This window comes from Lithobates pipiens, unplaced genomic scaffold, assembly GCF_037356315.1.
Source record: "Lithobates pipiens isolate NorthernLeopardFrog02 unplaced genomic scaffold, aLitPip1_a1.2 Scaffold_16, whole genome shotgun sequence".
In the NCBI taxonomy this organism is placed as follows: Eukaryota; Metazoa; Chordata; class Amphibia; order Anura; family Ranidae; genus Lithobates; species Lithobates pipiens.
This window is the reverse complement of record NW_027507748.1, coordinates 214,278,182-214,302,938: the sequence shown is the minus strand read 5'-3', so window position 1 is coordinate 214,302,938 and position 24,757 is coordinate 214,278,182. Positions and strand designations below refer to the sequence as shown.

Genomic DNA, 24,757 nt, shown 5'->3' with positions numbered 1-24,757 from the left:
AGATTGAAGTGGTATTTTGCTTACACTTAAATAGCCTTCAAACTGTCGTTTTTCCCAACCAAATACCATTGCTAACTAAAAACAAAACAAAAAAAAGTAAATTACCCATTTTGAGGCCACTATGGTCATGTGATCCAGCTCCTCTGTGTCAGCCAGCAATATGCAGGAGAGAAAAGGGAATACAGCAATGGATCGTCCTTTGAAAGCCTATGGGTGATGTCGCTACTCCATGCTTCGCTGGCCATTGTCTGTGCTCTTTCCTCTCCCCTATATTGCTGGCTGACATGGGTTGTGACATGACCAGAGCCGCCAGAAAACATCTTTCTTGCACAGGTTAGTTAGAATAGGTGTTAGGAGGGCACATTTTTTTATAAGGCTAGTAAGTTTTGGCTGGAATTCTACTTTAACAAACGCCAATAAAAGATATATACTCCATTAAGAGTGCCTCGTGTTCAGTAAATTGTTTAATTACAAGGCTTGTATTGTAAAAAAAACAGTAAAGCACAACTGTGTAGCACTGTAAAGCAGAACTTGGGTATGTAATAATCAAACCTGCCCCATGTACCTATATCATTACAAACAGTAATTCTTAATGGTTGGATATAAGGCAACCTGGTCTCTTTTTAGGGTATACCTTAAGGCAGTGGTTTTCAACTAATGTCCTCAGGACCCACTAACAGGCCAGGTTTGCAAGATAACTGAAATACATCACAGGTGATATCATTTGTTGCTCAGCGATTCCAGTATTCTAGTCTGCATCTTCCCAAGGTAATACTTCAAATCTGGCCAATTAGTGGGTCCTGAGGACAGGAGTTGAGAAGCACTGCCTTAAGGGAATAACTCCTAACCCCCAACACTTGAGTGTAGCCAGCATTGGTCAAATACTTACCACCTTTCCTCTCCCAAGATCTTCACTGTGCAACCCTGCACAGTGCCAAAACCCCTTAGTACCCCGGGCATATCCTCTACCAGACACAGGGCCATACTCATGCAGCCCCACAAGACATCGCCACCACCAGATTTCACTGCAGGCACCATGCATTTTTCTTTGTACTCCTCACCTTTGCAATGCCATACACTTGAAGCCATCAATTCCAAAAACATTTACCTTGGTCTCATCACTCTAGCAGTTGTCTTCTTTTTCAGCATGGGCCCTGGCAAATTCTTGGTGGGCTTTTTTGTGCATGGGCTTTAGGAGAGGCTTCCCTCGGATGACACCCATGCATGCCATATTGTGTCACGGGAAACAATCACCCCAGTTTGGCTTTCTACTTCTTTAGCTAACTGCACTGAACTTGCATGTCGATTTTCTTATACCCTTCTCATCAAAAGATGCTCCTGTCGAGGTGTTAACTTCCGTGGACAGCCTGGACTGGGCCTAAGACTTTCATTGGGATGTAATAATTTTTACAACATGGTCTTTTATTATTTTGCTGGGAAAAATACTTTTTTGTGTCTGTGCAAATTAACAAATCTTGGTTGCAATCAATGGCCTGAATGTGTTGGAGTATTGTGTAGTATAGTGACCCATAGAAAATGTTGATTCTGACAGGAAAGTAAAGGTTTTCTGGCAAATCTGTTGGTGATGTACTTATTTATGCTGAGCACTGTATATGCTTCAGTTTTCGATTTGCATTATTCCATCCCGTTTCTTTAGAATTCTGTATATGCTTAGTCCCCATAATTAGCTTAGAATAGTTTCAGAGATTCCCATCTGCGTTTCTTTAATACCTGTATGTACAACTCCTTCTGCTCTCTCTATATCCCCTTATGTAGCCACCCATTCTGATGCACTGAGAGCAGGGAGTGTAATTGATGAGGAATAAGTGGCAAGGAGTGATAAGTGTATAAGCTCATCCCTTGCCTCCCTATAGACAAGCTTGTTTCTCTCGGCTGATCACTGGAAGGTACAGAACAAAGCTGGGCTGTACTGATCATTTGTCTGATTACAGTTTTAGAAGCAGGTCTGATGGAATGTAATAAAACAACCGATAGACAGACTGCATAGCTAAATATACCTTTCATATTGGCCAGCATCCTGGAAGATACATTTTTTTCAAATGGTATCCAGGGATGTGTTTTTTCACATTTGCAGTCAGCAGGAAGCTGATGTATCAACCCCTGCTGGCTGGTATGAAAAGCAGGAAATAACAATAGTAGCTACAAGGGTGGACTGAGGATATGCATGCAGTACATAATGTAATGAATTTGACTTTAAAGTGTCACTAAAGGGAAAACTTTTTTTGTATTATTATTTTGGATAGCGTAATTTTTTGCCTTCTGTGTCACATTGAGATTTCCCTTCACTTTCTGTCCCTTAGCCAAAACAGGAAGTGAGAGGAAATCCCTCCAAAGTGAGTGAATACCAGTGTGTCACCAGGACTAGTGTGCCCATTGAAAGATTTCTGCTCTTAGTGTTCCAATGTCAACCCAAAATTTTGAATTTTCACATTCAATAACGGTAAACATGACAAATAGAGAGGGTGAATCTCCCTAATCTCCCTAATCTTCCCTAAAAACTGACAGGTATTTGAATTCCTCTTAACTCTATCCAAAACTTTAATAAAGTTTGCCTTAAAATTTTTGGTTTCCCTTTTTATTAATTTTTTTATTTTATTTTTTATGGCATTTTTTGCATTGGAGCAGCAGAAACTTCCCATGTAGTTATTAACTACTTGCCGACCTCTCACAGTAAATATACGTCACTATTTTGATGGTAAATACCTGTGCTATGGCAGCAGCTAACTGCCATTAACGCCAGTATCATTATTTACTATGGGCGATTCTCTACAAGATAAGTGGTCCCGCGGGCGGATTCGAGTTTACCAGAGCCGTCTGTAAACCCAGAAGTGTTCCCTTCTGGATCTCATGCATAAACAAATGTGTGTTTTTTATTTTATTTTTTTATTCTTTTTTTTAAGTCAAAATGTCAAATTAAAAATTATATATATTTTTTTCTTTTACTTGTACAAGTAAAGGAGGGCCTGTCGTGCTTATTTCTATTACAAGGGGTGTTTACATTCCTTGTAATACAAATAAAAGTGATCAAAAACAACATAAAATAAAGGAACAGTGTAATAGAAAAAAGTAAAAGAATATATGAATATATATATATATATATATAATTTTTTTTTTTTTTTTTTTAAAGCACTCCCTCCAGGCTTGCGCGCAGAAGTGAATGTACCCACATATGTTAAAACAACACGTGAGGTGTTGCTGCAATTCTTAGAGCAAGAGCAATAATTCTAGCGCAAGACCACCTCTGTAACTCTAAAAGGGTAACCTTTACAAAAAAGTTAAAGCGTCGCTGTTGGTTTTTTTTTTTTTTTTTTTTTTTTAAGTACAGTAGTTTGTCGCCATTCCACAAGCGTGTGCTTGGGGGTTCCAAGTATATTCCTAGCAAAACAAAAAGTTCCAGAAAAGGTCAGTAAGTGGTTAAAATTTTTTCCTTGAATACTGAATCTGTATATATTTTAGATTTAAAGCGGTAGTAAACCGTGGCTGTTTTAAAAAAAATAAAAAATCTTTAGGACAATTGGATAATGTGCGAGTATGCAACACATACTCGCACATTATTGAAGCCTTTCAGCGGTGCCGAGAGGGCTGACATCTTCCCCTGGTCTTTCTTCAGAGTTTGTGCTCCGGCTGGAGCTGTGATAATGTCGCTCCCACGAATGCACGAATGTGGGAGCCCTTGGTTCTAGCACGGAAATCTGAAGGTCGAGCAAGGTATGCCGGCTCTTCGGAGAACATGTGCCGGTGACGTAATTGGCTGCATCCAGGTTGAATATCTCCTAAACGGTGCACATTTAGGAGATATTCATTTTACTTATTCTAGGCTTACCTGTAGGTAATGATCACCAAGCGGGCTTTATTACCGCTTTAATGCAATCCAAAGTCCTTCATAGATTGTAGAGGAAACGTGGTAATATAAAATGGACTTTACATATGCCTTTAAGAACCACTCTCCCAATAATAATAAAAAAAAAAATATATATATATATATATATTATATTATATTATTATACATACATACATACAATTAGTTTTATATCAATAGTAAAAACTTTTGCTTGAAGACATACAAAGATCCTCCATAAATTGCAAGTTTATAGACTTGTAATTCAATTGTAGGTCAGTCTATGTGTTTCATGCGAAAGCCCCTTCATCAAGGCAGTGTAAACGACATGGAATATTATGTTTCCATAGATCAGACTCAACCTTAAATAAAAAAAAAAGTTATATATATATATATATATATTATTATTCATTTATTTTTCAAGAAGAAATCCATCTCCAAACTGCCGACCCATGAGACACACCCGAATAATATGGGGTTATTAGGGAAGTGAGTTATTATGTAGGCATCACATTTACAGAAGCCACATAGGTAGGCAAAAGGTGGGGGCAAGCTATTGCTTCCAAGCCCAGGATGGAAACCTCCACTTGAAAAGGATCCTCCTATTTTGACCATGTGTTACCCCAGACGCAGACTGTGACTGCATTTAGTTGTTTAAATTGTGTTCTGCATCAAGTAAAGTCTCTTCAGTGTTAGGCAAAAATATGGCACAAGTTCAAAATAGCCTTAGGCTCGGTTCACACAGGGGCGACTTGTCCAGGTGACTTCGCTGCCTGACAAGTCGCGCTCCGTTCTGTACTATGGAACCGTTCTAATAGGAGCGACTCAAGTCGCTCCGACTTAGAATAAAGGTTCCTGTACTATTTTTGGGGCGACTTCAGGCCACTTGCATTGACTTCTATACAGAAGTCGTTTTGCAAGTCGCTGCTGATCGTGTGCAGGTCGCGGCGCTGCAAGTTGTGCCACCCCTGTGTGAACCGAGCCAAAGCATCTGCCCACAGAAGTATGTATGTTTTTTGTTTTTTGTCTTTTTTTTTTTTTTTTTTGTCCAAAAATGGCCTTGAAGGGTCAAAAAGCTGCCTGTTCATGTACGCGTCTGCTGTGTAAAAATGAAAATCTTGTTTTGGTCTTTTGTAATTATATATTTGGTTGCAGACGGGCTACTGACATTCTTGACATTTTGGCTGGGGTCAAGTGTAGTATTGTCTTGGGAAGAACATGGATACTGACAAATGTTCTACTACTGTGCTCTGTGAGCAAAAGGAAGAATGTATGATGTTTGGCAAGTCAAATGAAGTGTATAACTTTCAACGTTTGAACTGTATGGATGGCAAATGGTTTTGCCCAATGGTTCACTTTAGATCTGGGGAAGATGGTATAGGCTTGAGGCTTACATCTCTGTATATTTGTGGTTGCCAGAGGTTCAATTCTCTGAACAGTTTCTCTGTAAGAAAATTGCATTCCAGTTCTTTTGTTGGGAATAAGTTGTGCAAGCTGCCTTTCTGGCCATTCTCGCCCTTGGACTAGGGAACAAAGGAACCTATCCTTTTTGTTTAAGGTGATTTGCACATACAATATTGTGCCTCCCAATTTTATTCAGATGGCTCATTGGCACATTAATTGTATTTTAGAAAGGATAAAATTGCAGGTAAAAGTTCGAAAAATGATTTAAAGCTTCCCTTATTCTCGCAGAGATGGAATTTTACCAGTTTAGCACACCTCCTAACTTGTTCACCTAGACATTACAAGTATTTCTTGATTTTATGTTATTATATATTTCTCTTGGTTAGTCATTAGAGGGTTAAATCCCCTAATTAAGTGCTGTACACTCCCTATATTGTGTAACACATAGTGACAGGTTTCCTTGGCATGTAAAGACGGCTGTGCAATTGGTAGACTACCTGCTGAACACCTTTACAGAAAATTCCAAAATCCTGCCTTGTTCAACAATGTAGTAGTATCTGTTTACTTTTCTTTGTGCACGTAGAGGCAATGCATTGTCATTCTAGTAGAATATTCTCTAGTAATTGGAAGGAAAAAATACATGACTGTGCTTGCATTCATGTGTACTAGGCCCTAGTTACTGTATAACATGGTACAGTTTATTACTATGTGTGTATGTATGTATGTATGTGTGTGTGTATATATATATATATATATATATATATATATATATATATATATATATATATATATATATATATATATATATATATATATATATACACAATAAAAAAAGTGTGTGTATATATAATCATTTATTAGGTCACTCATCTTGATATAAAAGATCTATAGTATTTCTAGACTACACTAGTTTTGTGTGTTGTTTTTTTTTTTTTTCATATATCTATGTGTGTGTCTCAGATGACTGAGATCTTCTGCTACTTTGCAGTCCCCCAGGAACAGGGTATAAGTATGTAGCTCCTCTACCTTGACAACTATGTGCAGCTGCTTCCCCCATGGCTCCTCCAGTTATATTAGGTTTATTGTATTCATTGATGTATTCATTGATCAGGTGTTCCAAGCAGGGAGCCATGCGTTAATATGCCAGCATTTTATTCCTGCGGCAAATCTGTGGCCTGCTACTCCCATCTGTTTTTGCTGTCGGCCAGCAGCGCTATCTTGGGATATGTGACAACTGGCAGGTATGCTTTTCTATACACTCCTTAATTATCATCCATTTCCTGATGACCCGCCCTAGTAGGAAGTGCGGGGATAGTTTTAGCCCTGCCGTATTAAAGCAATATTTTGTCGCAATTAGTTGACTACAGCTTGGCTGTGGATAACTTAGCTCTTTTTTGGCTTACTTGTAGATTTGGGAACTTTGAGGAAGGGAATTTTAACAATGTGCCACTGATGGATCAGTTGCTAATCGAAGGATTTTACCATCTAAGTTTGCAGAGAACAGTGCACCTTTTGACCAAACACTGCACAACACTGCAGGATTCTAATCTTCGGCATATATTATTTACTACATCATATTAGCATTAGCAACTACAGAACATGAAGAATAAAACTATGTTTTATAGTGATCAGACATAACCTAATTGGATGCCAGCTATCAGTTCTTCTCTATTGTCAGGTGAGGTCCAATAGAATGACTGATGTGTTTCTGTTAATTTTACTTTTGGTTAAAAAATGGTTTGCTATTTTGAAAGAACAGGTTTGCTACCCAGCATTCTTAGATTTCTAGTAAACCGTTCAATGGTTGCATTATCAAAGCTATTCTGGCCTTAAAGGGACCCTAAATGATATCCTTATTTTCCTAAAATAATCCATACACATCCAACTGCCTAGGACGCTGTAATCTATTTTTTATGAAACCATTTCTTACTGTGTGTCTGCCTCTTTGCAATGTCCTCTGTGAGCTCTCAAACACCCCCCCCCCCCCCCCCCATTTCAGTTTGTACACAGTGGGACCATAAAATGTAACCCCCTTGCACAGAAGTCGGATCACAGCAACAAAAACTAAGGCATTTGGAGGATGCTGAGAGCAATAGTAGGTACTTTTTAAAGGCCAAGTTCACCTTTTTAAAAATAATAATAAATTCACATCTATTTGCAGGAAAAACAATATTATTTTTTTTCTCCATAAGACGCACATAGGTTTTAGAGGGGAAAACAAGAAAACATTTTTTAACCAAATGGTGTTTTAAAATATTTAATAAAATATAATAAAATAATATTTCAGCCATGTAAAGTGGACAGTAGTCAACAATGGCATCAAGAACCATCATCCTTGTCGTTAACAAATAAAGGGAGACTTTAAGGTTCGAGTACTCTTCTAGTTTTCTGCCAACCTCAAGAACTCATCATCACTAGTGTCAGAATTTATGAAGCTCAGTTGCTCACAATCACTAACATCACTTACTTCGCTATCTCCATATATGTTACTATCTTCAGTTCCATCCAAGGCATTGCTAATGCCACATTTTTTGAATGACTGTACAACGATTTTCTACTTCACTGAGTGCCATGATGATTTCACCCATGCACAAACTTGAGTGATAGTGGGTCACTTCATTTATCCAGTAGGTGTCAGATCATTATTACCAGCGGCCATCCATTTGTTCCACTCCTCTGGCATAAAGACTTTTTAAATGATTTGTTGATGGAAATGTGAAAAGAGGTTGCAACTTGCAACTGGCTTGTAAGGTCTCCAGGAATTACAGCTAGATGAGTTTTCACTTCTTTAAAGCACTTTTTTGTAGTTTCAATAATATGTGCTCTAAACTGGTCAAACACTAATATGGCAGGTTTTTTCAGAAGCCCTCCAAGGCATTTGGACCACACTTTTTCAACCCATGCTCTCATTCCATTTTTGTCCATCCATCCATCCTTTCTCACGAACACGTACAACTCCTTGTGGAATCACTTCTTTTGGAAATTGTTTTCCTTTTGAAAATGAACATGGGCGGCAATTTGGTGCACAGCAGGACAACACAACTGCATAATGGGTTTTCTCATGTCCTGAGGTTTTCAAGGCTCTGGTTTTGGCACCTTTCACATCAACAGTCCTATTAGATGGTGCATGAAAGATTAACAGGACTTTATCCACATTCCCAATCTGGCCAATTTTAAAAGCATTTTTCTTCCTTGCATCAATTACAAATTAATGAGAAGACAGAATCTTAGATTTATATTGTTTTGGCATTTTTTGGGCAATTCTAGTTTTGGTGCGCATACAAGGTCACATCGCCTCATAAATCTGTAGCACCACGCTGGTGATCCAGTAAAATCCTGAATGCCTTTCTCTACAGCAAATGCGTTTGGCTTCATAGATTTGGGCTGCACAAACTGTTGGGGCTATATAAATCCTGTATAATAATAGTATAATTTTGCAGTGAATAAGAAGCCATTATTCTGGTGACGTGTGATCCATTCTTTCATGTCCACGTCTGTGGCCACTTTGCAGCATGCCCACGAAAAGTGTGCTTGCTTTTATTTGCTTTTTGCAGATGATCCTCCGGTTTCCTCCGCTCTCATCATTTTTTCAGTTGGAGGTGGCCCAAAATGTCTCTCCACTGCGGTTTCCATGTTCCTTAGCATAGTTTACTACCTCCACTTTAAAAGGAATTTTATATGCTAGTCTTTTCTGCTTTAGCACCTGGTCCCTGGCCCTGCTGTATGTGGCTGGGCTGGCACCTGGTCCCTTCAGTGGGTGGCTGGTCTGGCACCTGGTCTCTGCAGTGGGTGGCTGGGCCAGTACCTGTTGTGGCTTGCTGGTGTGTCCTCTGACTCCTCTTCTCTTCCTCCCATTCTGGACGGGCACTGTTTGCCAAGGCGAGGGACTGGAAGGGACTCTGAGGGAGGCGGCTACCTATGCAGGTACACTATTAGGTTTGCAGCAGCAGGTGAGCAGGCCCAGTGTGCGGAGCAACACGTAATGACGTCACATGGGCATGCAGCGGGCCTCCATGCACTGGACCTGCTCACCTTCTTCAAAGCTTCCTGGGCTGGCTTCTTCTACCCAGGCGAGGCCCCCTTCAGTTGCTATATGATCGTCATGGGTGCTGCTGGGGCCCAGCCGAACCTGAAAAAGATGGTCGCAGCCGCTGCGGACCAGTCTGAGAGAGTGAGCAGCCAGTGCCTAGACAAGGCCAGATCCCAGGGAGTTCCAGGCGGCGCCTGACTGGTATTGTAACACAGCGTTGGGGGTTGGCCTGGTCAATATTCATTACATAAGACGCTCGCACATTTCCGCCCACTTTGGGGGGGGCGTGGTATGGAGCGAATAATATGGTACTTCATAGAATCCATCTACTTTTAGCTCAAGCATGCATGCAGGAGAGTGTTCTTAGCTGGGAAATTCCCTCCCCTCCTGTAGACTACTGGGATGTATGACATAGTTTTGCGTTGGCAAGAAACCAGGAAGTAACTGAAGAAATGTAAAAAAAAAAAAAAAAAACTTAAAACAAGTAAAATATGATCTATTTTCTTATGTTTACTAATGGTAGCAGCATGAGGATTAAAAATAATCAATGTTCATTGGGAGAGTGATGTTCCACTTTAAACTTGACTAAAGCTCCATTCGGTACATCAATTCTTCCTTTGCCAACAATTAGTGCTCATGCACACGGACGTTTTAAAAAACTGGCTGCAAAGCTAGCTCCGACGCCTGGAAAAATCAGCGTTAAAAACTCGATTTTTACCGTGTTTTGCATTGGCGTTTTTGCGCGTTTTTTAGCGTTAAGTAGCGTTTTTAAAGAAACACATCTCTTGGCTATAGCACTCAGAAAACAAAAAAAAATATGTTGCACGTTTATGCGCGTTTTTGCGCGTTTTCCCGTGATTCGCGTTTTTACAGCTCTAACACGCACTGGTCCTGGGTTTTTTTTACAGCTTAAAAACGCCTATGCCATTTGCAGCTCAAAAACGCCTAGGTGGGCATGAAGCCATAGACTAACATGGACAGGCCTTTTTAAGCTGCAAAAAACGCTCAAAAAAGCGGCTGTAAAAACGCTCAAAAAAAGCGGCTGTAAAAACGTCCGTGTGCATGAGGCCTTATATAAAGGCAGATGTATGGCTTAGTAAAAATGATAGTTTCACTGAACTAGTATATAATACCTTTACTATACTGCACTTTTCTCTGAAAAGAATGTTATTTTATACAGAGGCAGTAATGTTGCTGAAAGTGGACAAAATGAAAAACATGTATTTGGTGCTTCCCTGCAATACATGCACATTTCCCCATATTTTTTTCATAAAAAATGTTGCAAATACAGAAAATTCCTGATAATCCTATAAGAAACCCATTGAGGTCCTAATTTCTTTTTAAGTTGACAATGCCTCTGCTGCTCTGGAATTCCAAGCATTCTTATCAACCTTGCCTGAGTTCTCCCCTACTGGACTACTCAATTCCTCCTTCTTGATGTTGTTCAGATAAATCCCAAAGTCCCACAGATGAAAACTGGGCAGAACTGCCAACACTACTTTAGATTTAAGTAAAGCAAAGGCAGTAAAATAAAATGGTTCAGCACTATCCTTCCCATTATTAATCTAGTGCAGCATCAATGTGAACAATATGAGCTAACTATAAATGTGAAAAACAATAGCACTTCTACCAAATAAACATTCACTTAAAGAGGAAATAAACTCTCCCAGTCTGATGCTGCTTTTCATTTAGCCCATTATAATGAGTAATTATCAAACTATAGCCACTGTAATCTAGCCCAAATCGCATATTACTTACTGTTTAAAGAAACTTTACAAAATTTGTTTCCAGGGGTTAGGCAGCGCCATCTTAAATATTGTTTTCTGAGGCCACAGTAGAGTGCATTTCTGCCCTTACATTGAGCACTTCCTGTACTGTACCAAGCCTCCTTCTAAATCCAACGTTTCTGTGGCAACCCTGCTTCCCTGCTCATAGCTGACTTGTTTTATTTCATAGTATTTACTTGTGCTGATTATCTAGTTTTTGCCTATGTCAGTCTTATCAGCTTCAGTGGATAAGACTGCAGTAATGCTTTGCCATAGGAAGCCCTGATAATAGACAAGCATACAGAGTGTGCTGTAAATCAGGAGAGGTCTGGGCACATGCTCAGTGATGCCATTCTAAAGAACAAAAAGGATTACAATACTAAGCAAGTAAGGAAATATCTACAAGCAGTGTTCATTAGGGTTTTTTATGCTGATTTACATGGGACAAAGTTGTGGGGGAAGAGTTAACAACCACTTTAAATAGGAATAAAAATCCAGACTCAACACCATCAGACAGCAGTAATAAAGTAATTTAAAGTGGTTCTAAAGCCAAAACATTTTTTTACCTTAATACATTCCTTGCTTTAAGCAAAAAAAAAAAAGTTTAGGTATCAACTTCCCCAACCTTTTACTTACCTGAGCCCTCATGCACCGAGTATGTCTGCAGTTCTCTCCCCTCGCTTCTAAGTCTTTTCTGAGCCTCCGGGAGCTGTCCGTAAAAGCCAGTGATGAGGGAGCAGGGGGGCAGGCCGAGTCTCGCTGTCTGTGTCAATGGATGCAGCAGTGGGTCTCTCGAGCAAGCACGCCTGAGTGCCCCCATGGGAAGCGGCTTCCCGTGGGGGCACTGGACAGACAGGAGGGACTAGGAGTGCCGGTGGGGAACCCAAAAAGAGGAGGTTCCCAGTTGCTCTGTGCTTTCCATTGCACAAAGCAGGCAAGTATAGACAGACATGTTTTTGTAAAGGTTTTTAAAAATAAAATAACAATCACTTTAATGAGGAATCGGTCACCCTCTGGGGTCCCTAAATGCTCCCTACTTATATCAAATGGAAAATGAATAATAAACATCCTACAAAGCGTAATTCTCTTTTAAAACTTTATTGGGGGACTTGGGACAAGCTACTATGACTCCCGTGTTACAGCTCTTCCTGGTGCATAGGGATACGCCATACAGCTCTTCACTATTCATTACCTCAATGTAATAAAGTAGATTTTGATACTTGGTGAGGAAATCGATTTATAAAAGCTCACTGGATTTCTGGTAGGACCATTAGATCTGTTTCTTATTTTCAGTATTTTTAAAGAGAGAAATGCGCATGTATTCCAGAGATGCACTGGTTGTCACTTTTTTTGTTGCTTTTTTTTTATTGTACCCAGACCTTCACTTTTCGACTACTAAAGCAGTATTAGAACAAAGCAGTTATATCTTTATCCCCTCATCTTTTACAGTTTTTTTTTTTTCTCATTACAGCTGAGGAGGGGGATCCTCCCACAATGCCTCCAGCGCCCCCAACTCCACCTTCTAAAAGGAAGAGCAAATTTTCTGGAATAGGTAAACTCTTTAAGCCATGGAAGTGGAGGAAGAGAAAGACCAGTGATACTTTTCGTGAGACTTCAGAAGGTAATTTGAATACACAATCGGTGTTAAAAGTAAATTGGGGTTTCATAAAGACCTAGACTATGGTATCCCCGTTTTTATACAGGTGCTGGTACAAATGTGTAGTTGATTAAGGCACCTTCAATAAGCGCATGAAATCAAATTTTTGAATATCTTGTTGGAGTCCTACTCCTGTCTTCATGAATGCATTGTGTTAGTTGGTAGGTCATTCCAATCAGCAGCTTCAAGCAGCAGCACTGTGGGATGCCTTTCGTCCAGTCTGTGAACTAAATGAAAAAAGTGTTTTCCTCCTTTCACACTATACAGTTCAGATGGAACTCTTGCGGCCGTATTGTGAGTATTTGTGTTTTAACAGCCGGCCCCATCAGCTGCCAAAAAACCTGAAGAGAGGCTTCATTTGAATGGACGCATTCACTTTTCATATCAAAATGTTCTGCCTGGCTCCTTAGATTTTTCAGGTGGAGGTGACCAACAGCAGAGGCTGATTAGGGACTCTCATGAGTTTTTTTTTTTTTTTTGTTTTTTTTTGTTTAGGAAATGGCCCGATTTACAGTTACATTTGTAAAAAGGTTCCTTATAGCAGTACCCTAATAATAATATAAAATGTTAGTCATGGGACCCAAATCCAACTTGGCAAACTGTGCTAACTTACATTGTCATACAGTTAGGTCTGTATATATTTGGACAGGTATTTACCATAACATATTCAAGCTAGGGTTCTATAATGGATATGGCCTGAAAGTGCACACACTCTGGTTTAATTTGAGGGTATGTACATCCAAATCGGAGGAAGAGTTTAGGAGTTACAGCTCTTAAGAATAGCCATTCCCCTTTTTCAAAAGACCAAAAGTAATTGGACAATTGAATTAAAAGCTTTTTCATGGGCAGGCATGGGCTACTCCTTCGTTATATCTTCATCGATTAAGCAGGTAAAAGGTCTGGAGTTGATCCTATTGCCCTGTACATACGATCTGAAAATCGTATATAATCTGTGTATAAAAATGGTTGCCGTTCCTAAAATTTGTACTTGATATTTATGTTCAACCCCTTGAATTAAAGCTAAAAGTCTGCGCTTCAAATAAATTTAGATTGTTTTATTCTTATTTATTATTTTATTCTGGTGGCATACAGAGCCAAAAGTATGAAAATGGTGCTTGTGTCCAAATATATATGGACTTAACTGTATGACAACTCATCACAAACACGCCTGCAATGCAGTTTAGGTCACACCTATAAAACTGCCTTATAACATATGTTTTTCAACTATATTGCCATACCATTGATTATAGCTAGATTTTTTTTCCTTTATTGCCTTTTTTCCTCTCATATTCATTCCATTTTTTTTTCTACCTAAAGTTCTGGAAAGGAAGATCTCTATGAGAAAGCCCAAAGAAGAACTAATAAAAAGAGGAGTCCTTATTGAAGTACCAGAAGAAGGCAAGTAGCAAGTCTTTTATTATCTTTTATGACGGACTCTGGACACCCTGTTGGGTATTTCCGCCAAGGAGCTGCTTCCCAAGTCCTGGTACATGAGGCCAATGGATCTGGCTATAGAAAACCCCAAGGACCAGACAACACGAGTTTTGGAGTACACCAGAAAGTTAACCGCTTTATTTTTAGAAACACACTGAATTTATACAGCAAACCATCAGATAAGGGCTACTCCCATTATCTCAAACAAAGGTCACCTTACACAGTAGAGCTAGTCCTATTATCATAACAATGACCTCCTTAGACAGTCCGGCTCCCCGGACCAACTCGCATAAGGAGCCACAAGCAATTGGTGACCAGCTCTGCATAACTTAAGAACACATTATAACAGAGTTCTCCAGGCCATGGTTCTCCTGCAGCCCAAAGTCTGTGGCAACCTTTAAACCTATGTATTAAGAGCACATGGCTCTTAATCATACAGCACAGAACACGGGCAAAGTTTTTATAGACCCTGGGTTATGGGCTCGTACCTTCAGGTGTTTGGACACTGGCTAAACTTTCAAAACGTTCAGCCCTTTAATGCAAGTCTTCCCCCAAAGCCCTCTTCCCAATGAAGAGGTGCCCCCACTCCTAAGAGTGGGGGGGTGGTGTCTGTTACAGTTTGCCCCTCTCTGGGTCAAAGACGTCCCAGAACTGTACATTCAGTCAGTGGTTTCAGGAGGATATGAAATGGAGTTAAAAACTACCCCATCACCTTTTCGCCTCTCAAATCAACCAAAAACTGTCCAAGGATAGTCAGATTTTAAGTAAGCCTTGAACCATTTCTTGTCCCAGGGAGCAAGTGTGCCAGTACCTCCACAAGGTTCAAAGGATTCAGTTCGAACCTGTTTACGGTGCCAACGCCCAGCATGGGGATTCTCTGGACTTAAAATCCCTCAACAAATTACCTTCAAAGCCCCAAATTTTGGCATAGAACCCACAAGGTTGGTAATGGCCTCTTGAGACCAGGGAATACATGGCATCTATAGACTCCCAAGATGTTTATCCACATGTTCCAAATTTATCCACCTCATCAGCACTTTGCAGTGACAATCACTTTCAGTTTGTTTCATTGGCCTTTGGTCTATTCTTTTCTCACTGAGCATTAACAAAGATCTTAACACCTCTTAGCCCTTCTCAGAACTCCAGGTCACAGGCTACTAAAACGACCTTCTCTTGAAGGACTCCTCTCCCATCCAGATTTCAGCAAATGTCCACAGGACAATTCAGAAGGTTCAAACAATCCGTTTGGCTGATCAATTTCACAAAATTTGTTCTCTTTGCCTGTCTACTTTGAGACTGTACCATTTGCCCAATTTCATTGAAGAGATCTCCAACACAGCATCCTGTCAACATAGAACAAACATGCGCTTTCTCTTGACCTATCCGTGCTCCTGTCCAGACAGGCAAAAGGACTCCCCATCTTGGTGGATTTCAAGCCAAGCCCCAACAATTGGGAGGCCTTTCCTTTCCTATCACTGGAAAGTAATAACAGCAACTGTCAGTCTTTAAAGTGGTAGTATGGTCATTTTTTTAACTTTTACCTACAGGAAAGCCTATAATAAGGCTTACCTGTAGGTAAAAAAAATATCTCCTAAACCTGTACGGTTTAGGAGATATTCCCCTCGGTATGCGCCGCTGACTGCAGCGGCGCATGCGCACAAGGGGGTTCTCTCCGTGAAAATCCGGCAGCGCTCGTGCGGCCGGACTGAAATCTCCCGCGCGCATGCACGGGAGTGACGATATCGCGGCTCCGGCCACTCACAGCGCCGGAGCCGCGATACCCGGAAGAGACGCCGAGGGAGCATGTCGGCTCCCTCGGCGTGGATCGGGCCAGATGTCGGGGCCTCGTTCTAAGGTAAGTATTTCATAATGAGCTAGTATGCGGTGCATACTAGCTCATTATGCCTTTTGCTTTGCAGGTTTAAAAAAAAAAAAAAAAAACATTGCGGGTTTACTACCGCTTTAAGGCTGGCTAGGTGTGTTTCAGTTTATCGTGGTCCAGGTAACATGGTTACTGGTGTAAGTTGAACTTCCCATCAACATCCTGGAGCTCAGGTCAAGCTCACCACTATTGAACCACACTTTGAGAACACTTAGATAGGGTCCTGTCAATGTCAGGGCTGTGGTATTCAGTCTCGTATATCAAAAATGGGGGGGCTATGTTTGTAGGCAAGACCAAGGATCCTCTAGCCCTAACCTCAGATGTCTTGATAGTTCCCTGGTCTCATTTCAGGCTAATCTATGCCTTCCTTCCACTACAAAGTCTGCCTTGTCTGTTCAAAAAATATAGAGTAAAAGATATGATTCTAATGCATCGAACTGGCCCAGAAGAACCCTACCACACAGACACTCAGACTTTTTGCAGATCCCTAGCCTCTTCCCAACAGGCAAGATTTGTTATCTCAAGGCCATCTATTCTATTCAGCTTCACATTCTCTGGCTCTAATGGCATGGCCATTGAAACCCAGGTTTTAAAAGATAGGGGAGTCTCTGAGTGCATTATTACTACCTTGCTAAAAGCATGAAATGCCACTTGGAGTCTCTGAGTGCACTTTGAGGAAGATATTTTATCGTACCTGGAAATACATTTTTGCCTGGTGTGAACATGCACTTCAATCCCAGATATTACTCTGTGCCTCACGTTCTGTCTTTCCTACAATTATGTCTTGACTATAACTTGGCCTTACGCTGTAGCTACATATGGTTTATACAGCACATCCAGCGGCCTCACATGTTAGTGAGAGACACAGTTTGTTTGGGCCAAGCTGGCCCAAACCAGCTATGTAAAGTCTAACAAAAGATGGAGTTTCAGTTCAGGGTCTATGAATAATTTGCCTGTACAATTAAGATGAGAGGAATTTTGACTTGCCTGTAAAGTACAGACCACTCTGTACAGGGCATGCACCTATAACCCAGGGTCTAAGAATACTTTGCCTGTGTCCTGTGCTGTAATCCAATAAAATTTGCAGGTAAGTCAAAATTTTTCCCTTTTTATTCCTATATAAATCTAATGAGCATTCATATGTGTGGTCTTCAGATACACCTGTGACAGCAGAATCGCCGCCTCTGAAAAATGGTCACATGAGCCAGGGGACAGCTGAGCCACAAGAAAAAGACAAGAGTGTGAAGCGGAGCAGTCGGCAAGGTAAGGTTCTTTTGCAGTGACTATATGGGGGAGATTTACTAAAACTGGTGCACACAGAATCTGATACAGCTGTGCATAGTAACAAATCGGCATATAAATTTTATTATCAAAGCTTAATGGAACAAGCAGAAGTTAGAAGCCAATTTGTTACTATGCATAGTTCCACCAGATTCTGTGTGTACCAGTTTTAGTGAATCTCCTCCATGTGTTGGAGTAATGGGTTGTGTTCTGTTTTGTACACACAAGATTTGATTTCTTTCCATGTTAGATTCCGTGGGATCCCGTCCAAATTCACAGATGGAACCTGCACAAGAAAACTTGCGAGAGCCCCCCAAACAACCTCTACTTCCTCCTAAAAGACCACTGTCCACCTCTGTCTCTACTGGTCATGATCAGAACGAGAGGCAAAAAGTAGAGCAGAGCCCCGCCACTGTAGCACGACTGCAGAGCTCTGCCCCCAGCCCAGCACCTAGGACATTGCACCCACCACCAGGACCTAAACAACCTCCAGTCCCACCTCCTAAGCCACAGAACAGAAACAGCACCCCATTAATGGGTAAGAAATATTGAGTAACCTTGTTTCCCTTTTATTACTGTTTTTTGTTTCCATGATAACTTTCATGAAAGACAGACATCCATGCAAAGATTTCAAATGCATATTACTTTAGATAATGTTTAAAAATATACACCTTTATATCGGGGCTCAACCAAGCCAGGCGGCAGGTCTCCATGGCGACCAGAAATTGCACCCTGGCGCCTAGGCTGCCACCAGCCCACTCACTATAACTCCCGGTGCCCCAGACATCATTAACATTGACTGCCGTCCTCCTCCCTTCTCCACACTCAGTGTGGCGCTTGATGATTGCCAGAGCCGCTGAGTGTGTGAAACTGACAAGTAACGGAGTGAGGAGGATCTGTCAGATTTGAGCTTGATGTCGGGGTGGGTGGGACCTGGCCGGGGTGGGCGGGACCCAGCAGCAATCAAACACCAGCCAATGGGATCTGGGCGGGCCGCTACGTGTATGTGGCCCCGTCCCTTTTCTTAAGCAGCCCAATCATTGGCTGGTGTATGATAGCTGCTGGGTCCCGTCCACTCCCGACATTAAACTTAATTCAGACAGCTCCTCTCTCCTCTGTTACTTGTCAGTTTCACACAGAGTGCTCAGTGTGAAACTTGCCATCGCCGTCCAGTGCCATCTGCCAGTGACAGCCACCGCCAATCAGTGCCACGTTCCACCACCAATCGGTGCCACTTGCCAGTGCCAATAACGCCACCTGCCAGTGCCACTGCCAATCGCTGCCACCTGCTAGGGTCATCTATCAGTGCAACCTGCCACTGCCAATCGGTGCCACATGCCAACCAATGCCACCTGCCAGTGCCAACCAATGCCGCCTGCCAGTTCCAAATCAGTGCCGCCTGCCAGTGCCAACAATTGTCACCTGCCATCACCGAGTGCCACCTGCCAGTGCCAATAGCGCCACCTGCCAGTGCCACTGCCAATTGGTGCCATCTATCAGTGCAACCTGCCACTGCCAATCAGTGCCACATGCCAACCAATGCCACCTGCCAGTTCCAAATCAGTGCCGCCTGCCAGTTCCAAATCAGTGCCGCCTGCCAGTTCCAAATCAGTGCCGCCTGCCAGTGCCAACAAGTGTCACCTGCTGGTGCCACTGCCAATCGGTGCCAACCAATGCCAGTGTCATCTGTCAGTACCACGTGCCAACCAGTGCCTCCTGCCAGAGGCAACAGTGCCATCTGTCAGTCCCAAACCAGTGCCACCTGCCAGTTCCAATCCAGTGCAACCTGCCTAAGCCAACCAGTGGCACCTGCCAGAGCCAACCAGTTCCATCTGTTGCCAGCCTTACTCTTTCTGATCAGCCCATGACCCTGATGTAACAGCGTTACATTGGAGTTATTGACTGGGTGCTCTGTTGCGAGTTAGGGGGTGAAAATTACTGCCTTTACCCCAGGAGCTGATAATCCATACCACTCTAAAAAAAACAAAAAACTGTCTCCTAACTTTTTTAATTGGCTCCTAGATTCAAAGCAAATTTGTCAAGCCCTGCTTTATATTAATGAGCCTAGAACTGTTGTACAGCTGACATTTATATATTTGGAGAACAGTTCAATTGTTCTGCATTAAAATGTTTTCTTTTTATGGTTTTATACAGTAGATACAGAGATTTTATATTGACAAGCAAAGTGTGCCCATTCCTGTAGCTTTTATTTGCCTGCAGTGCTTTTGCATTTTATACAGTGTATTGTGTATGCTTTGTTTTTGTGTTAATTCTCTGCGCATGCTCTGTGTACTGTACTTATTCTGTATACTGAAGGATGTGTATGCTTTGTGTGCTGTATTTATGCTCTGTGATGTATGTAAGTGATGGACTTTGTGTGATATGTATGTTCTGTGTTTTGGATGCTGTTTATGTTCTGAATTGTCTCTGAAAGAGTCACTAAACCCACATGCTAAAAAAAAAAAAAAAAAAAAAAAAATTTTTATAAATGGTGTATTACATGCTGTTCATACACTGTATTCTGCAAAAAAACAAAAACCTGGTTGATCCTGCTGCTCTCTAGCTCCCCCTTCTGTTCATGTCCCCAATTCCGCTAGGGATTTTGCAGCTGCGGTGGCAACTCTGCACATGCTCAGTTTTCAGTGAGTTTCTATGCTAATCATTCCCTCATTACCACATCTGAGCAGCCCGTGTGACCATAGCGTCACACATGTTGGCGTATATACAGTGGTAAATGACAACCCACTGTCGATTAGTGGAGGCTTTACGTCCCTTTTTTTTTTGACATCGGCTGGATAGTTGTCACAGTCTGACTGGCCGAAATCCACCCACACCATGCTATTGCCATAAAAAATGATATAGGTTTGATTTCATATATTTTTGTGCAACGATTTAAAACCATTTATTGGTATTTATTTTTACTCTGTATGTTAAAGGCTGTGTTATTTTAATATAAAAAAAATAAAATAAAATAGTGTCATCATCCACATACAGAAATAGAAGGGAAAATGTAAATTAAACGTGTGTTTAGTATCACTTTACCATACTGCATGCTGTGTCTGGTGTGCATGTATTGCTATATGTTCTGTTCTCTGGATGGCAAGTATGTTTTATGTCAGTATGTTCTGTGCTGTTTATGCTGTGACTGTTCTGCCTACGCTCTGGATACACTTTGTAACTGGGCTTACCCCCTCCATTTTCGGAGAATGTAGTCACTCCAGAGTCTGTGGACTCTGCGGGCTTCACAAGAAGTTTCAGCATCTCAGCTCTTAAACTAAGAGCGATTTATTGTTAGAAAAGTTTCAAACAAGTGTTAATCCGTTTACCTATAAATAAACAAAAAGTGGATTTTGCATTGCAAGGTAACAAAGCAGGCAGTTCCATTTACTAGAAAGTTATTTTGACTTTGAATTGTACCCCCTACATTTTTACAGCAGAGCTGTGCCAGGCATTGGCAGGAAACACACTTACACCAGCAGGCTCCCGTCCCTCTCCTCCACTGCCTGCAAAACGAGGACCTCCCCTTGCTGCAGATGTCATCAGCAACAGAGAAAGGACCACTTCCATCGTCATCCCATCACCACTGCCTGCAAATGAACCTCCTGTACCTTCCCTACCATCACCAACACTTCACCCACAAGTGCCTGCTTTGCCTCCATCACCACCCGAAGATCCATTGCCAGTGGAAGTTCCTCCCCCTAGCAAAGAGGGGGAAACGGAAGAAACACCACTTACTGTGCCATTGCTTCCTCTTCATATACGCATTCAACAGGCTCTCAACAGTCCTCAGCCTTTGCCTGCCATAGATAATACCCAGAGGGCACACTCTCTTCTGTTTCTCCCAAACGAGCTGGGGACAGGAGAAGAGAAAACAAGAGTGAGATCTCTACCTATCACTATAGAGCTTCTCAAAGTGTGAGTATCATTAAAGAATATGTAAAACCAACATTTAATATTCTTGATATGTGCCTGCTGTACCATGTAATTGTATGAAAAAGTATCCTGTTCTCTTTTGTATTGCATCTAAGAGTTTTTTTTTTTTTTTTTTAATTGATACTTCCTGCTGCTCTAACAGTAAAGAACCCTCTTCACAGTTTAAGATTGAACCGCTTCTCTTCCAGTTGTATTGAGTGGCCCAGTGTTTTCTTAACTACTTGCTGCCCGCGCTATAGCCAAAAGACTGCTACAGCGCAGGCCTTAATTGCCGGCAGGGCGTCGATGGATGCCCTCCCAAGCAAGCGCTGTCTGCGCGTCCCTGCGTGCTCTGTGATCACGGAGTCTGAGACTCGGCTGATCACAGAGCCGAGTAAGGGGTCGTTCCCGGCCCCTTACCACATGATCAGCTGTCGGCCAATGACGGCTGATCACGTGATGTAAACAGAAGTTGATCTGTATTTTTTTCTTTCTCACGCTGTCACCGGCTTCTGTCAGAGGGACATTGGTCCCTCACACAAAGCCTGGTCTGCATTTTCTGTGCCCACCAGTGTCAGCTGCCAGTGCCCACTGTGCTACCCACCAGTGCCACCTATCAGTATCCACCAGTGCTGCCTATCAGTGCCACCTATCGGTGCCCTTCAGTGCCGCCTTATCAGTACCCATCAGCACAGTCTATCAGTGCAGCCTCATGAGCACACGTCAGTGAAAGAGAAAAATTACCTGTTTTCAAAATTTTATAACAAAGTATGAAACCATTTGTTTTATTTATTTTCAAAAAATTTCAGTCATTTTGTTTTATTTAGTAAAAAATAAAAAAAACAGCAGCAATTAAATACCACCAAAAGAAAGCTCTATCTGTGTGAAAAAAATTATAAAAATGTAGTTTGGGTACACTGTAGCATGACCGCACAATTGTCATTCAAAGAGTGAAAGTGGTGAAAGCTGACAAATGGTCTGGGCAGGAAGGCGGTTTAAGTGCCCAGTAAGCATGTGGTTAAAGAGGTTGTAAAGGTTCAGGTTTAATAAAATAACAAACATGTCATACTTGCCTCCTCTGTGGACTTGGTTATGCACAGAGTGGTCCCGAGCCTCATCTTTTGGGGTTCCTCTGCAGCGCTGCTGGCTCCTCCTCTTCTCACTTGACACAGACAGCAGTGCTCAACTCCGTCCCTGATGCAGAAATTGCACTCTGACCACCAATAGCAGCAGCACCTTTTTAAGTCTAAACCAGATTCAATGTATAGTATAAATAAGCATAAGGTGCGCTTGCCCCTTGAAAAAAAACTCAATATGCCTAATTACATGGCACAATAAAGACACTAAATATCACTAATTACAATAAAACCATAGTGCTTGTGCATAAATGGTTTGATAATTCAGTAACAAAGATTAAGTGATTAAGAACCAATCCCAATATTAAAGTGCAAAAATTGTGACGGCAATAGTGAAATAGTCCAAAGAATCCCTCTGGTAACAAATAACGTGAAAACGTTTGTTGCTCAGTGCTAGAAAACTGAGATAGGGCAGTCATTCAAAGCAGCTTACCAAACTCCTAGTTCTCAACACATGAAATCTAAAAGCCCTTGTGAAAATGTATCCTCCAGCCTGCTCAGACTACCATCCATCGATTGGGGATCAAAGCCCCAGAGCTCTGTATCCAAAGCAGTTCACAACCACAGTTACTGATTATGGAGATCGATGAAAGAGAAGCTTCATAGTGCAGTAAACCTCTTAACGTTTATTAGTAGGACAATTGCACTTACAATTCAACAGGAGTATAACAGCATGTCAAACACAATACAGGCTCCGAGCACTGCTGCGAGTCCTGGCAGTGTGTATACCCAGTAATGTCACCTAATCAGCTCCACCTGACATGTTTCCCCCGAAAGGGCCGTCTTCAAAGAATTCTTTACTGAGATTGAGCTATTTATACCATCTTCATGTCATTTATGAATCAATTAAACCAAATTGGCCCCAGGGCAGAGCCTTGGGGTACCCCACTTGCCACACCAGAACATTACCCACTATTTATCCCCACCCTTTGTTTGCACCCCTGAAGCCAGTTTTCTATCCAGGTACATGTCCTATGGTCTAAGCCAACAGACCTCAATTTGTAAATTGTTTAATTGAAATTGTATCCAGATAACCACATCCACAGGCCTTCCTTTATCTAGCTGTGCTGGGAACTCAGCCTGCTCTCCTCCAATGATCATAATTGTCCTGACAGTCACCACCCTGCACAGCCGTTCACGGGGAAGACCAGTGTACTACTGTTTCTCCTCTCCTTGCTCTAATGCAGCTGAGAATAGAGATAATGTGATCACTTATAAAAAAAACAATATGGGGGGTGGGGTTTTATTATTTCTATTTTTATATCTATACACAAATGTTTTATCTTTCGTTTTTTTATTTCAAATGGACCACCTTTTTATTTGCTTTTTTTTTTTATCTTTAGCCTTGTTTTTGATGTGGTGTTTTGTTTTTCTAAATTGTCAAGTAACATTTATCTATCATTTTGTCTTTTGTGATTTTATTATTATTTATCCCCCCCCCCCCCCCAGGCCTGATGATGATGATGACGAGGAGGAGGAGATGAGCCTTGAGGATGATTCGAGTCCAGAAGTCTCAAACTCCCATGCCTCCAGGGTATATATTGGGGATGTTACTGTAATACCAAGCTACATACCTCAATCAGTCCAGGAAGAGGAGGAAGAAGAAGACGAAGAATCCGGCATTAGTGATAGCGATTCAGAAGGCCCAATACTATACAAAGAAGATGAGGAGGAGGAGGAGGAGGAAGATGAACAAACTAGTAAGTGGGTGAATGCAGTTTTTGATTGTAAGTTTGGATCCTTTGTGGAGGCTTCTTCATGATCAGTATCCCTTTATCTGCATATATTTTAAATCCTTGCAGGTAGAAGCAATGTTTTTAGATACCATTTACTGTAAATGAGAAATTATATATAACAGATTGTCCATTTATAATACAAGATCAGTGCATGAGAACCATTCAAACTAGCTTTATAAGTTTGTGCATGGTAATAAGTGTGTTCGACACTTGTTGTGCATTTGCTCTTGGGATGCTTCCATTAACTTGTAATGGGCACCCAATTTGCAGCTAGGCAGTGAACAAACCTGGCCGCCAATATATACATTAGAAGACACACATGCTGTGTCGCTGTGTGTTGGGGAAGTTGTTACAATTTTTGGTTTGTGGATGTTGTCCATGGAATCATACGGTAATTGCCACTAAAAGTAGATTCTATTTAGTAGTGTGTTTGGGAAATGTGTCATGTTTGAACTAGAAGCCCTTCTCCTGCCTAAGCTTTTATTTCAGTTTAGATTCGGAATCTATGTATGTATGTTTTTTTTATTTTTATTTTTTTTATTGCAGTCTGTTGCTCCCATTAAGACAATTTCCTTTTACTTAATCCACATTTATCTGACCACACATTAAGTTAATGGAAATCTCATCAGTAAGTTCTACAGACCTTCCGTTGCTTTACTT

General features: G+C 41.4%; 1 protein-coding gene across 6 annotated transcripts in view; it reads left to right on the top strand.

Annotated features, from left to right (window-relative positions):
* PHACTR4 (phosphatase and actin regulator 4) overlaps window positions 1-24,138 on the top strand; it is a 94,848-nt gene extending 70,710 nt beyond the window's left edge. For 4 of the 6 annotated variants that reach the window (XM_077481006.1, XM_077481005.1, XM_077481002.1 and 1 more), the window contains 6 exons: window positions 12,531-12,680; window positions 14,034-14,114; window positions 17,188-17,295; window positions 17,564-17,851; window positions 20,748-21,228; window positions 23,811-24,138. In XM_077481006.1, the coding sequence (XP_077337132.1) occupies window positions 12,554-12,680; window positions 14,034-14,114; window positions 17,188-17,295; window positions 17,564-17,851; window positions 20,748-21,228; window positions 23,811-24,123 (1,398 nt within the window). In that variant the 5' untranslated portion in view covers window positions 12,531-12,553 and the 3' untranslated portion in view covers window positions 24,124-24,138. Of the gene's footprint in view, window positions 1-6,483; window positions 6,505-6,895; window positions 6,942-12,530; window positions 12,681-14,033; window positions 14,115-17,187; window positions 17,296-17,563; window positions 17,852-20,747; window positions 21,229-23,810 lie in introns of those variants that run through there. The other 2 variants (XM_077481007.1, XM_077481003.1) reach the window with 2 other exon arrangements.
* The last annotated feature ends 619 nt before the right edge of the window (window positions 24,139-24,757 follow it).